Source organism: Diospyros lotus, chromosome 13 (genome assembly GCF_014633365.1).
Source record: "Diospyros lotus cultivar Yz01 chromosome 13, ASM1463336v1, whole genome shotgun sequence".
NCBI lineage: Eukaryota > Viridiplantae > Streptophyta > Magnoliopsida > Ericales > Ebenaceae > Diospyros > Diospyros lotus.
Genome location: NC_068350.1, coordinates 5,333 through 20,185, shown reverse-complemented (window position 1 = coordinate 20,185; position 14,853 = coordinate 5,333). Strand labels below are relative to the sequence as shown.

Below are 14,853 nucleotides of genomic sequence, written 5' to 3'. Positions count from 1 at the left end.
ACTTGGAAATTGTTGTTTGAGGGTATTATTTGTGTGTTGGTTCTTACACATGCGTTACACACTGCGTCACTACCCCTATATATAGAAAAATGAAATTATGAAATTAGTGCAAGAAATGCCTTTTATCGGAATAATCAAACCTAGTACGAGTCTTTTTTCCAGCCCTGTTATGTTGGTTAAGAAGAAAAACAGAGGATGGAGATTTTGTGTATACTACTGAGCCTTGAATAAGGTAATGGTACCCCTATAAATTTCCCATCTTGGTGATCGATGAATTATTATATGAGTTTCAGGGGGCCATTATGTTTTCAAAGTTGGACTTGAAGGTCAAATACCATCATATTGGAGTTAAGGAGGATGGTGTGCAAAAGATTGCATTTCGTACCTACAAAGGGCACTATGAGTTCTTGGTGCCCTTCGGGCTAACCAATGCCTCGACGACCTTTTAGTCCCTAATGAACAAGATCTTCAAAGGTCAGTTGAGGTGATTCATGTTGTTTTTTTTATTTTATGATATTTTGGTGTTTAGCCGTGACATGGAGAAACATGAAAAGCATTTGTGGTGGGTCTTAAGCGTGTTAGTTGAAAACCAACTATATGAAAACATAAACATATGCCAATTTGGATAGCAAGAGGTGGAGTATCTTGGGCATGTCATATCACATAAGGGGGTGGCTGCCGACTAATCTAAGGTTAAAGCAATGCTCGATTGGCCAAGTCCTGTATTGATAAAGGAATTATAGGGGTTTTTGGGGCTTACATGGTATGATAGAAGATTTGTGAAAGATTATTATAAGTTGGTTTGGCCTCTTACAAAAAAAACTAAGCAAAAATAGCTTTGGTTGGGATGAATTAGCCGAGAAGGCTTTCTAGAAATTGAAGGAGGCTACTGTATCTTTGCTGGTGCTTGCATTACCTAATTTCACTAAGCCATTTGTGGTGGAAATGGATGCTTCTGGATCTGGTTTGGGGACTATATTAATGCAAGAAAATCACCCCCGTTACCTTCTATAGTCATGCCTTTAACCCCCTTGGCCACAACAAGTCTATGTATGAATATGAGTTGATGGCAATGATGTTCGTTGTCTATAAATTGAGGCACTATTTTTTGGGCCAAAAGTTTATAATACGCACATAATATAAGAGCATAAAATTTTTGATGGAGTAGAGATTGGTGAGTAAAAAACACAAGAAATGGCTGCTGTAGTCGATGGGTCACAAATTCGAAATCCAATATCGGTCAGGGTTGGAGAACAAGACAACAGATGCCCTTTCTATGGTCAACCACTGAATTGCCCTTTTGGCTATAATAGTTCCTATAGTGATTTAGCTAGAACTGTTAGCTAAGGAAGTTGAGGCAGACTTAGTATTGCAGAAAATAATATAAGAAATCCGACGTGATCCCTTGACCAAACCTAATAATCCGTGGGTTAACAACCAGCTCTTATTCAGGAAAAAATTATATTTACCTCAAGGATTCACTTTGACCTCTGTAATGCTCCAAAAGGGACATAATGTGAGCTCGGGTAGACATTCGGGGTTCCTAAAGACATATAAGAGAATAACAACCAATGTGTATTAGGTTAGAATGAAGAAGGATATTCATTGCTACGTTAGTTAATGTGTTATATGCCAATATCATAAATATCAAGGCTTGTCACTAGGGGGCCTTTTGCAGCTACTTCCAATTCCAAATCGAGTGTGGGAAGATGTGGTCATCGATCGGTATCTCCATCGTGTCACACAGCACTCCTAGTTAGGGCCGGGAGTGGGTTTTATCTATGTCAGGGACGGCTCGATCTCCAGCGCAAGTGGCAGTATCGTGAATAAGGGGGGTGACACCGATTGGGAGCTCGGGGAAAAAGTCCCTGGAATGGGGGTAACTGGTGTCGCTTATATACCCCCCCCAGTAGAGGCCCTTTAATATTACAAGGGCCTCTATGTCTCTTTTTGTTTGCCACGTGGCAGCATGTGGTTTGTCCACATGTCGGCCATTGGTTGGCCGACATAAAGTCGCGTTTGGAGTACATCCCACGTGGACTTTGCGCACTAGGCACAGTGCCTGGGGGAGGAAAGGTGATTGGTTGGGAAGCACAGGCGGGCCCCACGCGTATTGGAGAAAGAGGGTGGGTTGGTACAAGGGGGCCCACCCGTGAGTTAAAAATTTGCAGAGTAGAATGCGCAACAATTATTTTATTTTCAAATTTTGAATGGCTTGATGGTGACATGTCATGGGGGAAGTACGCATACTTGATGTGAGTTAACACTAAAAGAGAGTACTACCAGCCCACTTACCATGCTTAATGGGCTTGGGTGGGTATTAAGTGGGTGGGCTTTAATATGGGCCCAGCTTGTGGGCCACCTAGTACGCATCGTGCCAGAAGAGGACGAAGACGAGGAAGATGCACCCAACGACGGGTAAGAATGGAGGTTCGGGTAGCCGGGTCGGCCTGAGGACTTCGGCCTTCGGAATTGGAAATAGATCCTACCTCGTCAGGTTTGGTTAGGGTTTAGGGTTAGGGTTTGGGTTTGGAGTTTTGGGTTTAGGATTTTTTTTTTTTTTGTAAAAAAAAAATATATAGAACAAGAAAACAAGCGTCTACAAACACCTCTGGGCAAAGCCGAGAGAAAGGAAAACAACAACAACACTAGCCAACGCCAACAATTGGAAAAACGGGAGCACTGCACCCCAGACACTCGGAGCTACAAAACACATCAACAGGAGGGAAAACCAGAAAGCACAAAATAACTAGGCAAACAGCAATGATAAACCGCTGAGGGACCCCCCAAGTAGGGAAAGAGATCAAGCACTCGGACATGAGCGGAGGCATGAATGAGAGAGATGCCAGAACCGAACCAAGGCAATGCTCTGCAAGGACTGAGAGAACTGCATGGAGGCCAACCTCACCCAAACCGCCTGCTGAATCTGATACGCAAGCTGGGCCGGAGGCCGCTCACTGTCTCGAGAGCGCCGGTGGTTACGCTCCCTCCAAATAAGATACACAGCAGCTTGAAGAGTAAGCTGGTCAGCCACCGCCCATGGGGATCTACCACGCCAACGGAGAGCAGCCCAAGAAACACCACGCTCCCAGCTCCTCCAGGGCCAGGCAAACTTCACATGACATCTCAGCTGCTGCAACACCTGTCTAGAATAAACACAGCTAAAGAATAAATGGCTATGGCGCTCCATCGCGCACCTGCACAAGAAACACCTGTTAGGAAAAGCCAAATAAAGATTTAAGCGATCTAAAGTGGAAAGACGCTCCTTGATAGCCAACCAAAGGATAAAAGCATAGGACGAGACTCCGGACGAGAGCCAAACCAAATGACCCCAAGGGACTCGAGCACTCTTGCATCTAAGAGCATCCATAGCAGAACGGGCCGAGAAACAGCCATCAGGCGCCGGGACCCACCAAGGGGGGTCAGGGCCAGGGGAGCGAGGGAGACTAGGGGAAGCTTCCAAAATGAGCTGGGCTTCCCTCGAAAGCACCACATGGGGCCAAGACCAACCCCCTTGAGAGATAACGGAGGAAACCCTAGCAGTAGAGGGGAGACCCACCCGTCTAGGCACAGAACGAGAGAAGAATTCAACCAGCACACCGAAAGGATGCCATTGGTCATGCTAGAGAAAAACACGATGACCATTACCAATTTTCCATCTAAGAAGCGGCCTAACAGCCACTCTGAGGTTGAGAATCCTACGCTAATACCAAGGACAAGAATAAGGCGGCGTAAGGAGCCAGAAACAAGAATCCCTAATCCGATACGAGTGGATCCAACGAATCCACAGGGATTCAGAAGAAGCTTGCATGAGACGCCAAATTAATTTGGCAGCAAGAGCTTGGTTCCAAGTGTAGAGGGGACGCAAACCAAGGCCCCTTTGGTCTTTCGGGAAACAAATATCAGCCCAAGCAACCTTAGCCTTGAAAGGAGACAACTCCGGACCATCCCACAAGAAAGCACAAATAACTCTTTCCACTTCCTTAAGAACTTTCTTGGGGAGCACGAAAATCGAGGCCCAAAAGACATGAATGGTAGACAAGACCGACTGAACCAGCTGGAGACGACCAGCGAAGAAGAGAAGACGACCCCTCCAAGAGACAACTTTAGAACGAACACGGTCCAAGATAGGACGACAATCATTATAAGTGAGCTGCTTCGAGAGGAGCGGAATCCCAAGATAACGAATAGGGAGAGAACCTTGCCTAAACCCCGATTCCCGAACTAGGGTGGCAGAGAGGTCAGGGTTTAGGATTTAGGATTTTGGGTTTTAGGGTTTAGGGTTAGGATTTAGGTTTTGGGGTTTAGGGTTAGGATCCAGGGTTTAGGTTTTTTTTTTTTTTTTTTTTTTTTTGTAAAAAAGAAATATATAGAACAGAAAACAAGCGCGCAAGTATCTACAAACACCTCAGGGCCAAGCCCAGAGAAGAGACCAGCCAATAACAACAAAAGAAAAAACGGGGACAAAACACCTCAAACACGCGAGGCTAGAAAGCACCTTAATAGGAGGGGCACCAAGATAGCATAATAAACCCAGGCAAACAGCGACGACGGAATGCTGAGGGACCCTAGAGATAAGGGAAGAGATTAAGCACCCGGACATGAGCGGAAGCAAGAATGAGGGAGATGCCATCAGACGTCGGGTCCCACCAAGGGAGGTCAAGGGAAGGGGACTAAGAAAGGCTGGGCGAAGCCTCCAAAATAAGCTGGGCTTCCCTTGAAAGCTCCACAAGAGGCCAGGACCAGCCCCTTTGAGAGATAACAGAGGAAACTCTAGTAGTAGAAGGGAGACTCGTCTGTTTAGGCAAAGAACGAGAGAAGAAATCCACCAGCACACCGAAAGGATGCCATTGATCATGCCAGAGAAAAACTCGATGACCATTACCAATTTTCCATCTAAGGAGCGGCCTAACAGCCCTTCTAAGATTGAGGATCCTACGCCAATACCAAGGACAAGAGTAAGGCGGCGTAAGGAGCCAGAAACAAGAATCCCTAATCCAATATGAGTGGATCCATCGAATCCAAATGGATTCAGAAGAGGTATGCATAAGACGCTAAATTAATTTGGCAACAAGAGCTTGGTTCCAAGTATAGAGGGGACGTAAACCAAGGCCCCCTTGGTCTTTCGGGAGACAGATATCAGCCCAAGTTACCTTAGCCTTAAAAGGAGACAACTCCGGGCCATCCCACAAGAAAGCACAAATAACTTTTTCCACTTCCTTAAGAACCTTCTTGGGGAGCATGAAAATCGAGGCCCAATAAGCATGAATGGTAAACAAGACCGACTGAACATGCTAGAGACGACTAGCAAATGAGAGGAGATGAGCCCTCCAAGAGATAACTTTTGAGCGAACACGGTCCAAGATAGGATGACAATCATTATAAGTGAGCTACTTTGAGATAAGCAGAATCCCAAGATAATGAATAGGGAGAGAACCTTGCCTAAATCCCGAATCTTGAACTAGGGTAGCAAAGAGATTAGGGTCACCACAACAGACAAAGCATAAACTTTTAGTTGGATTCACCACTAACCTCGACATGTCAGCAAAGCGATCTAGGCATTGCTTAAGGATGCGAATAGAAGCCTGGTCCCCATTAGAAAAAAGCATGAGGTCATCAGCAAACAAAAGCATTGCAATACATGAGAGTGATAGGCAACAATACCATGAAGAACTTGCATGACAAGGACAAAGAGATAAGGGGAGAGAGGGTCCTCCTGCCTAAGGCCCCGATCACCAGGGAAGAAACCATGGAGCCTCCCATTGACCTTAACAGAAAAATGGGCCATGGTCACATAAGCCTTGATCCATGAGACAAAATGGGGAGGGAAGTTCATACGCCGAAGAACAGATATAAGGAACCCCCAGTCCACCGAGTCATAAGCCTTACTAAGGTCTACCTTAAGAGCACATCTAGCAGGGCCTTTCGGGATGTGGTACCGATGCAATAGTTCCTGCGCCATGAGGATATTATTGTTTATAGAATGACCCGGCACAAAGGCAGTCTGGGAGACATCAACAAGCTAGGGCAATAGAGGCTTAATCCTATTAGCAAGAATATTAGAAATGACCTTATAGGTCACATTACAACAAGAAATCGGATGGAACTACCTAGGAGACTCCGGACGAGGAACCTTGGGCACAAGGCTAATGATAGTCGCATTGATCTCACCCAGTAACTTGCCTGATTGAAAAAAACTAGAAACAGTCGTGATAAAATCTGCCCCAACAATGTCCCAGGCATGTCGGAAAAACTTGACAATGAAACCATCAGGCTTAGGGGCTTTATCATTCCCCATCGAGAACAGGGTGGACCAAATCTCCTTACTCGAAACATCTTTCAGAAGATCAGGCCAGACCTTAGGAGAGATAGCCCTATCCACATACAAATCCAAAGACTCACTCTAAGATGAGTCCCTCTAGAGTGGGACCTAAGTAGGTCACAAAAATGAGACAAGAAGACCTGAGGGACCTCCGACTCCAAGGTTGTATGGGAGCTATCAGGCCAGACCAGACTATGAATATGGTGAAGGTTGCGATTATAAAGCATTTGTTGGAAAAAGAATCAGGAACAACGGTCCCCTTCCCCACTCTAGTGAATACGGGCTCGGAGACGAAAGAAGTCACTTTCTTGAGAGAGTGCTTCCAAATAAGAAAGGGCAAGAGCACATTCATGGGCACGAAGGGAAGCGTTAGAAGGGGAGGAGATAAGAATCCCCTGGACCTCATAAAGCTTGTCCCTAAGGCCCAACACCCACGAAGTCACATGACCTTGCTGGGAATTGAGGAGCTTGATCCCATGTTTGACAGCCTTGAGCTTGGAAACGAGACAAAACATAGGCCAGCCATCCACCTCTAAAGCCCAACCAGATTGAATTATCTAAGCAAAGGAAGGGTGGTTAACCAGATGATTATTAAAATGGAAGGGGCCACCTCTTCTACCTTGATCGTTTTGCAAAGAGACTGTCATAGGGCTATGATCAGAGATACCAGGCAGGAGAAAAGAGGCTGAGCTATAATCAAAATGAGCCAGCCACCCATCATTAACAAGAACACAATCAAGCTTGCGAAAGATACTATCAGAGCAAGCACGTCTGTTACTCCAAGTCAGAACCAGGCCATTAAACGAAAGATCTTGAAGGGAAGTACGAACAAGGATCGAGCCAGATTAACTCCCCAGGACTCTAACTGATGCTTGCAGACATTAAAATCCCTTATGAGGACCCACGGGGAGAGATTAATACCAGGCACCAGGGAGAGAAGACGATGCCATAACCGAGACTGGTTAGGCTTATCATAACTAGGATAGATACAAGATACAAAACACTCTTTACGATCCACAAGCCTAGTACACAAAAGATGAAGGAACTGGTCAAAGCCGCCAAGAACCGACACAGAAACAACACTAGGATCAAATCCAATCCAAATACGACCCTGGGAACTAAACTTGTAATTCATGATCTAAGACCAGCGAGGCATAATAATACGGGCAATATCCTGAGAACAGCTAAGCTGAACACGGGTCTCAAGCAGAGCACACAAACCTAGATGGTGCTGATTAATAAAGGAGCGGGCCTCCTATTACTTGGCGAGGGGATTCAACCCCCTAATATTCCAGGTTCCAAGGATCATGGGAAAGATGGGGGGGGGGGTGGAAGACTCTCTAGCCTTATTGGCTTTATGGGGCTTATTATGCCTACGTTTAGGAGGAACGAACTCCAGGGACTCAGAAGGCGGGGGGGTCGCTTGGAGGGGGCAGGAGTGGACGGCCCCCTGATGACCCTGAGGCCTCCATGGGAGGAGAGGAAACACAAGGGGAAGAGGAAGGGGACACGAGGACATGGATATTGCTTTCATGAGCTTGAGATGGGGGGGGGGGGGAGGAGGAGTAGGGAACATCTAATTGAATTTAGCTGTTAGAAGGGATCACTAGATCCTCTTCCATGAGAGAACAAAAACGGTTTGCTACCAAAATGGGGGAAGAAATAGGGGGAGGCTCGTGAGGCTTCAAAGAGGTTGGGCCCTGGTCATTAGGGGGGTTCGGGGAGGATGAGGAGACACTCGGGACTTGGGTAGAAGCAGGCGAGGGGGGAGGATCTCGGGATACCAACTCCCTAGCCTCATGATCTGCCATAGGATGAGAGACAGGACCTGCCGAAGTTGGGAGGGAGGGAGAAAGGGGCTTACGAGGACACGAGCTATCCTTATGGCAAAAAAACATGACATTGATTACACACCGAATGACATCATTGGTATTCCAACTAGGATTCTAGCAATCTTAGGCTCACCTGAAAGCTCATCTATACCTTGGTACAATTCAATAAAACTAGGGAAGGAAGACAATGCTGACATCTCGATACAAATACGGGCAAACCCTAATCTCTTACGATCCTCAGTCATAGAATCAACATGAATAGGCCTCCCAAGCAAACTACCTAATTCTGACAAACCCAACATAGACCAACATTCTAAAGGAACATTAAAAAATTTAACCCACACTGGAAGAGATTTATGAGCTGCTTTAGATAAAATCATACATAGCTCCCAGCATTGAAGGAACAAAGGCTGTTGGGCAAAGTGCCATAGGCCTGCTTCAAAGACCTGCATCATTTGGTTATAGGAAATAAATCTAAAAAACAAAAACCTGAACTATTCGATTGGACTTCGGGTAGGCCATATTTCTTCCATAGCTGCATTGCTAGATTCTGGACCTCTTGGAAATGGAGACCCTTCTTCATGAAATACCCCACTAAAGTATTCTCCCACTGCGCCACACCTTTCTCATGAGCTTCCGTAGAAAGATGCACTCTCGGGATACCACCAAAAATCTTTGTTAGTTGAGGGATATATTTAAGCCTTGTAGGAATTCGTGGTTGAGAATTTTCAACTACATTAGCCCAAGATCTGGCTTGACCCTGATTTTTCATGGAGGAACTGGGCTTGGTTGCAAATAAGTATGTTGTGGACTACCTAATATAGATGGAGATTGGCCTGGGGGCTCATGGGCCGCGTCAAATGATTTTTCAACCCCGATGGGCTACTGATCCAACTCCATGTTAACCGATGGATTGGATAAAGTGGCCCTGCCGAGAGAGAGGCCTTAAAAATTCTTTCACTTCTTTTAGGCTTTGGGCCCACATCAGGAGAAAACCCAGCCCTTTGAGAGGATTTAGGCAATTGAGACACGCCATCAGAGAAGCATAGACCCCCAGAATTCAACATCCCATTTTCATGATGAGAGGGGACAGGGTTGCAGGGCGCATTTAATGAGGCTGTAGACTTTCGGCCAAACAAAAGAGAAGACTCGATCCGGTTCTCTCGTGACATCACCCAAAGACCCATTAGCATTTAATGCATCCAACATACTAGCTATCTACTGCTGCTGATTGAGCAAGAAAGACCTGAAAGTCGGTCCCTCCTTTAAAAAAGAGGAAGATAGATGACCATTGCAGTTCGGCCATGATAGCACCCAACAGAAGGTCGCCTGCCTCCGCTTTGTTCGCCAAACATGAAGCAACTTGCAAGCTATCTGGCTACCTCAGCTCAGACTCGACCCACCCAACCTCCATGGACGATACTACGTATAATGGCCTTAGCGAACAACTTTAGGATTTAGGGTTTAGGGGTTAGGGTTTAGGGTTTAGGGGTTGGGGTTTAGGGGTTGGGGGTTAGGGGTTAGGGTCTAGGGTCTAGGGGTTAGGGTCTAGGGTCTAGGGTTTAGGGGTTAGGGTTTAGGGATTAGGGTTTAAGGATAGGGTTTAGGGGTTAGGCCTTAGGGATTAGGGTTTAGGATTTAGGGGTCAGGGTTTAGGGGTTCGGGGTTAGGTGTTAGGGTTTAGGGGTTAGGGATTAGGGGTTAGCGTTTATGGTTTAGGTGTTAGGGTTTAGGGGTTAGGGGTTTCGGGGTTTAGGGTTTAGGGTTTAGGGGTTTAGGGTTTAGGGTTTAGGGTTTTTTTTTTTTTTTTTTTTTGTAAAAAAGAAATATATAGAACAAGAAAACAAGCGTCTACAACAACCTCATGGCGAGGCCAAGAGAAAGGACAACAACAACAACCCTAGCCAACACCAACAATGGGAAAACCTGGGACACTACACCCCAGACACACGGGGCTAGAAAACACCTCAAAAGGAGGGAGAACCAGAAAGCACAAAAACACTAGGCAAACAGCCACCACGAACCACTGAGGGACCCCCCAGGAGGGAAAAAAGATCAAGCACCCGGACATGAGCGGAGGCATGAATGCGGGAGACGCCAGAGCCGAACCAAGGCAATGCTCTGCAGGGACCGAGAGAACTGCATGGAGGCCAACCTCACCCAAACCGCTTGCTGAATCTGGTACGCAAGCTGGGCCGAAGGCCACTCACTGTCCCGAAAACACCGGTGGTTACGCTCCCGCCAAATAAGATACACAGCAGCCTGAAGAGTGAGCCGGTGAGCCACCACCCACGGGGATCTGCCACGCCAACGGAGAGCAGCCCAAGAAACACCACGCTCCCAACTCCTCCAGGGCCAGGCAAACTTCACATGACATCTCAGCTGCTGCAGCACCTGTCTAGAATAAACACAGCTAAAGAATAAATGGCTATGGCGCTCCATCGCGCACCTGCACAAGAAACACCTGTTAGGAAAAGCCAAAAAAAGATTTAAGCGATCTAAAGTGGAAAGACGCTCCTTGATAGCCAACCAAAGGATAAAAGCATAGGACGGGACTCCGGACGAGTGCCAAACCAAACGACCCCAAGGGACTCGAGCTCTCCTGCATCTGAGAGCATCCATAGCAGAACGGGCCGAGAAACAGCCATCAGGCGCCGGGACCCACCAAGGGAGGTCAGGGCCAGGAGAGCGAGGAAGACAAGGCGAAGCCTCCAAAATAAGCTGGGCTTCCCTCGAGAGCGCCACATGGGGCCAAGACCAACCCCCTTGAGAGATAACAGAGGAAACCCTAGCAGTAGATGGGAGACCCGCCCGTCTAGGCACAGAACGAGAGAAGAATTCAACCAGCACACCGAAAGGATGCCATTGGTCATGCCAGAGAAAAACACGATGACCATTACCAATTTTCCATCTAAGAAGCGGCCTAACGGCCACTCTGAGGTTGAGAACCCTACGCCAATACCAAGGACAAGAATAAGGCGGCGTAAGGAGCCAGAAACAAGAATCCCTAATCCTATACGAGTGGATCCAGCGAATCCACAGGGATTCAGAAGAAGCTTGCATGAGCCGCCAAATTAATTTAGCAGCAAGAGCTTGGTTCCAAGTGTAGAGAGGACGCAAACCAAGGCCCCCTTGGTCTTTCGGGAAACAAATATCTGCCCAAGCAACCTTAGCCTTGAAAGGGGACAACTCCGGACCATCCCACAAGAAAGCACACGAAACTCTTTCCACCTCCTTAAGGACCTTCTTGGGGAGCACGAAAATTGAAGCCCAATAGACATGGATGGTAGACAAGACCGACTGAACAAGTTGGAGGCGACCAGCAAAGGAGAGGAGACGACCCCTCCAAGAGACAACTTTAGAACGAACCCTGTCCAAGATAGGACGACAATCATTATAGGTGAGCTGCTTCGAGATGAGCGGAATCCCAAGATAACAAATAGGGAGAGAACCTTTCCTAAAGCCTGATTCCCGAACTAGGGCGGCAGAAAGGTCAGGGTCTCCACAACAAACAAAACAGAAACTCTTTGTGGGATTAGCTGCTAACCCCGACATGTCAGCAAAGCGATCAAGGCATTGCTTAAGGATGCGAACAGAGTCTTGGTCCCCGTTGGAAAAAAGCATGAGGTCATCAGCAAACGAGAGCATGGCAATGTCAAGCCTATCACACTTCCAATGGAATCGAAAATCGTCTGCGTGAGAGTGGTAGGCAACAATACCATGAAGAACCTGCATGACCAGGACAAAAAGATAAGGGGAGAGAGGGTCCCCCTGCCTGAGGCCCCGACCCCCAGGGAAAAAACCATGAAGCCTCCCATTGACCTTAACAGAAAAACGGGCCGTGGTCACACAGGCCTTGATCTAGGAGACAAAATGGGGAGGGAAGTTCATACGCCGAAGAACAGATAAAAGGAACCCCCAATCCACAGAGTCATAAGCTTTACTAAGGTCCACCTTAAGAGCACATCTATCGGGACCCTTCGGGATATGGTACCGATGCAATAACTCCTGCGCCATGAGGATATTATCACCAATAGAACGACCCGGCACAAAGGCAGTCTGGGAGACATCAACAAGCTGGGGTAACAACGGTTTGATCCTATTGGCAAGGATCTTAGAAATGACCTTATAGGTCACGTTACAACAAGAAATCGGGCGAAACTGACAAGGAGACTCTGGATGGGGAACCTTGGGCACAAGGCTAATGATAGTCGCGTTAATCTCCCCCAGTAACTTGCCTGAATGAAAAAAATAGACACAGCCGCGATAAAATCCGCCCCAACAATGTCCCAGGCATGCCGAAAAAACTTAACAGTGAAGCCATCAGGACCAGGGGCTTTATCATCCCCCATCGAGAACAGGGTGGACCGGATCTCCTCACTCGACACATCTTTTAGAAGATCGGGCCAGACCTCAGAAGAGATAGCCCTATCCACATACATATCCAACGACTCATTGCTAACATGAGTCTCTCTAGCATGGGACCCGAGGAGGTCACTAAAATGAGAAAGAAGGACCTGAGGCACCTCCGATTCAGAGGTCGTATAGGAGCCATCAGGACGGATCAGGCTATGAATATGGAGAAGGTTGCGGTTAGAAAGCATTTGTTGGAAAAAGAACCGAGAACATCGGTCCCCTTCCCCACTCCACCGAATACGAGCTCGGAGACGAAAGAAGTCACTTTCTTGAGAGAGCGCTTCCTGATAAGAATGGGCAAGAGCACACTCACGAGCACGGAGGGAAGCATCTGAAGGGGAGGAAATAAGAAGCCCCTGGATCTCATGAAGCTTGTCCCTAAGGCCCAACACCCGCGAAGTCACATGACCTTGCTGGGAGTTGAGAAGCTTCATCCCTTGCTTGACAGCCTTGAGCTTGGAAACAAGACGAAACATAGGCCAACCATCCACCTCCAAAGCCCATCCAGATTGAACAGTCTGAGCAAAAGAAGGGTGGTCAACTAGGTGATTATTAAAACGGAAGGGGCCACCTCTCCTGTCCTGATTATTCTGCAAAGAGACTATCATAGGGCTATGATCAGAGATACCTGGGAGAAGGAAAGAGGCTGAGCTATAGTCAAAATGCGCCAGCCACCCATCATTAACAAGAACACGATCAAGCTTGCGAAAGATACTATCGGAGCCAGCTCGCCTGTTACTCCAAGTTAGGAGTGGGCCACTAAAAGAGAGATCTTGAAGAGACGCCCGATTAAGGAAGTCGGCAAATCGCGTCATACCAACGGAACGAGCCAAATTACCACCCCGGGACTCTAACTGATGCTTACAGACATTAAAATCCCCCATGAGGACCCACGGGGAAAGATTAATACTAGGCACAAGGGAGAGAAGACGATGCCATAATTGAGACTGGTCAGACTCATCATAACTGGCATAGATGCAAGAGACAAAAAACTCTTTACGATCCACAATCCTAGTACACAAAAGATGAAGAAACTGGTCTGAGCCGTCTAGGACCGACACAGAAACTATACCTGGATCAAACCCAAACCAAATACGACCCTGGGAGCTATACTCATAGTTCATAGACCAAGACCAGCGATGCATAATATTACGGGCAATCTCCTGAGAGCGATTAAGTTGGACTCGGGTCTCAAGAAGAGCACAAAAACCAAGACGATGCTGACTAATAAAGGAGCGAGCCTCCCATTGCTTAGCGGGGTGATTCAGACCCCTGATATTCCAAGCTCCAAGGATCATTGAGGGGATGGGAGGGGGGAAGACTCACTAGCCTGCTTGGCTTTACGCGGCCTATTACGCCTACTCTTAGGGGGAACAAACTCAAGAGACTCACTAGGAGGAGGGATGGCCTGGGGGGGGAGGGGGACAAGAGGAACCCTAGATGGACCAGGGGTCTCCAAGGGGGAAATTGAGACATAAGGAGCAGAGGAAGAAGATGATATGGGGGTATGGCCATTACTCTCAGAAACCGGGGAAGGGGTAGGAGAGGGAAATGGAACCTCTATCTGAATCGGGTCGTTAGAAGGAATCACTGGGTCCTCTTCCATGAGAGAGCAAAATCGATTAGCTATCGAAATAGGAGGGGAGATGAGGGGAGGCACATGAGACAGCGAAGGGGCCAGGCCTTGGACGTTTGAAACCTTAGATGAAGACGGGGAGGCACTCGGGACTGTGACAGAAGAAGGCGGGAGGGGGGGATCACGGGGAACCGACTCTCTAACCTTTTGACCTGCCGACGGGGGAGGGACTGGACTTACAGAGGCTGGGGGGGAAGGGGACGGGGCCTTGCGAGGACAAGAGCTATCCTTATGACCAAAAACACGACAATGATTACAAATCGAAGGAAGCCATTGATATTCAACCATGATTCTAGCAATCTTAGGCTCACCTGAAAACTCATCTATACCCTGGTACAATTCAATGAAACTGGGGAACGAAGACGATGCGGACATCTCAATACAAATACGGGCATATCCAAGTCTCTTGCGATCCTCAGTCATAGAATCAGCATGAATAGGCCTCCCAAGCGAACTCGCTAATTCCGACAGGCCCAACATAGACCAACATTCTAATGGAACATCAAAAAATTTAACCCACACTGGAATAGATTTATGAGCTACTCGAGATAAAATCATACCTGGCTCCCAGCACTGAAGGAAAAGAGGCCTCTGGGCAAAGTGCCATGGGCCTGCTTCAAACACCTGCATCATATCATCATAGGAAC

The 14,853-nt window shown here is 47.4% G+C and overlaps 1 protein-coding gene across 1 annotated transcript; it reads right to left on the bottom strand.

Moving 5' to 3' along the window:
* Window positions 1-6,591: 6,591 nt before the first annotated feature.
* LOC127788729 (uncharacterized) lies at window positions 6,592-13,868 on the bottom strand. Its single transcript, XM_052317326.1, has 8 exons — window positions 12,393-13,868; window positions 12,109-12,231; window positions 10,685-12,015; window positions 10,310-10,603; window positions 8,537-8,600; window positions 7,189-7,460; window positions 6,964-7,093; window positions 6,592-6,879 (listed from the first exon to the last, which is right to left on the bottom strand). The coding sequence occupies exons 1-8, from the start codon at window positions 13,866-13,868 to the stop codon at window positions 6,592-6,594; spliced, it is 3,978 nt and encodes a 1,325-aa protein (XP_052173286.1).
* Window positions 13,869-14,853: the final 985 nt, after the last annotated feature.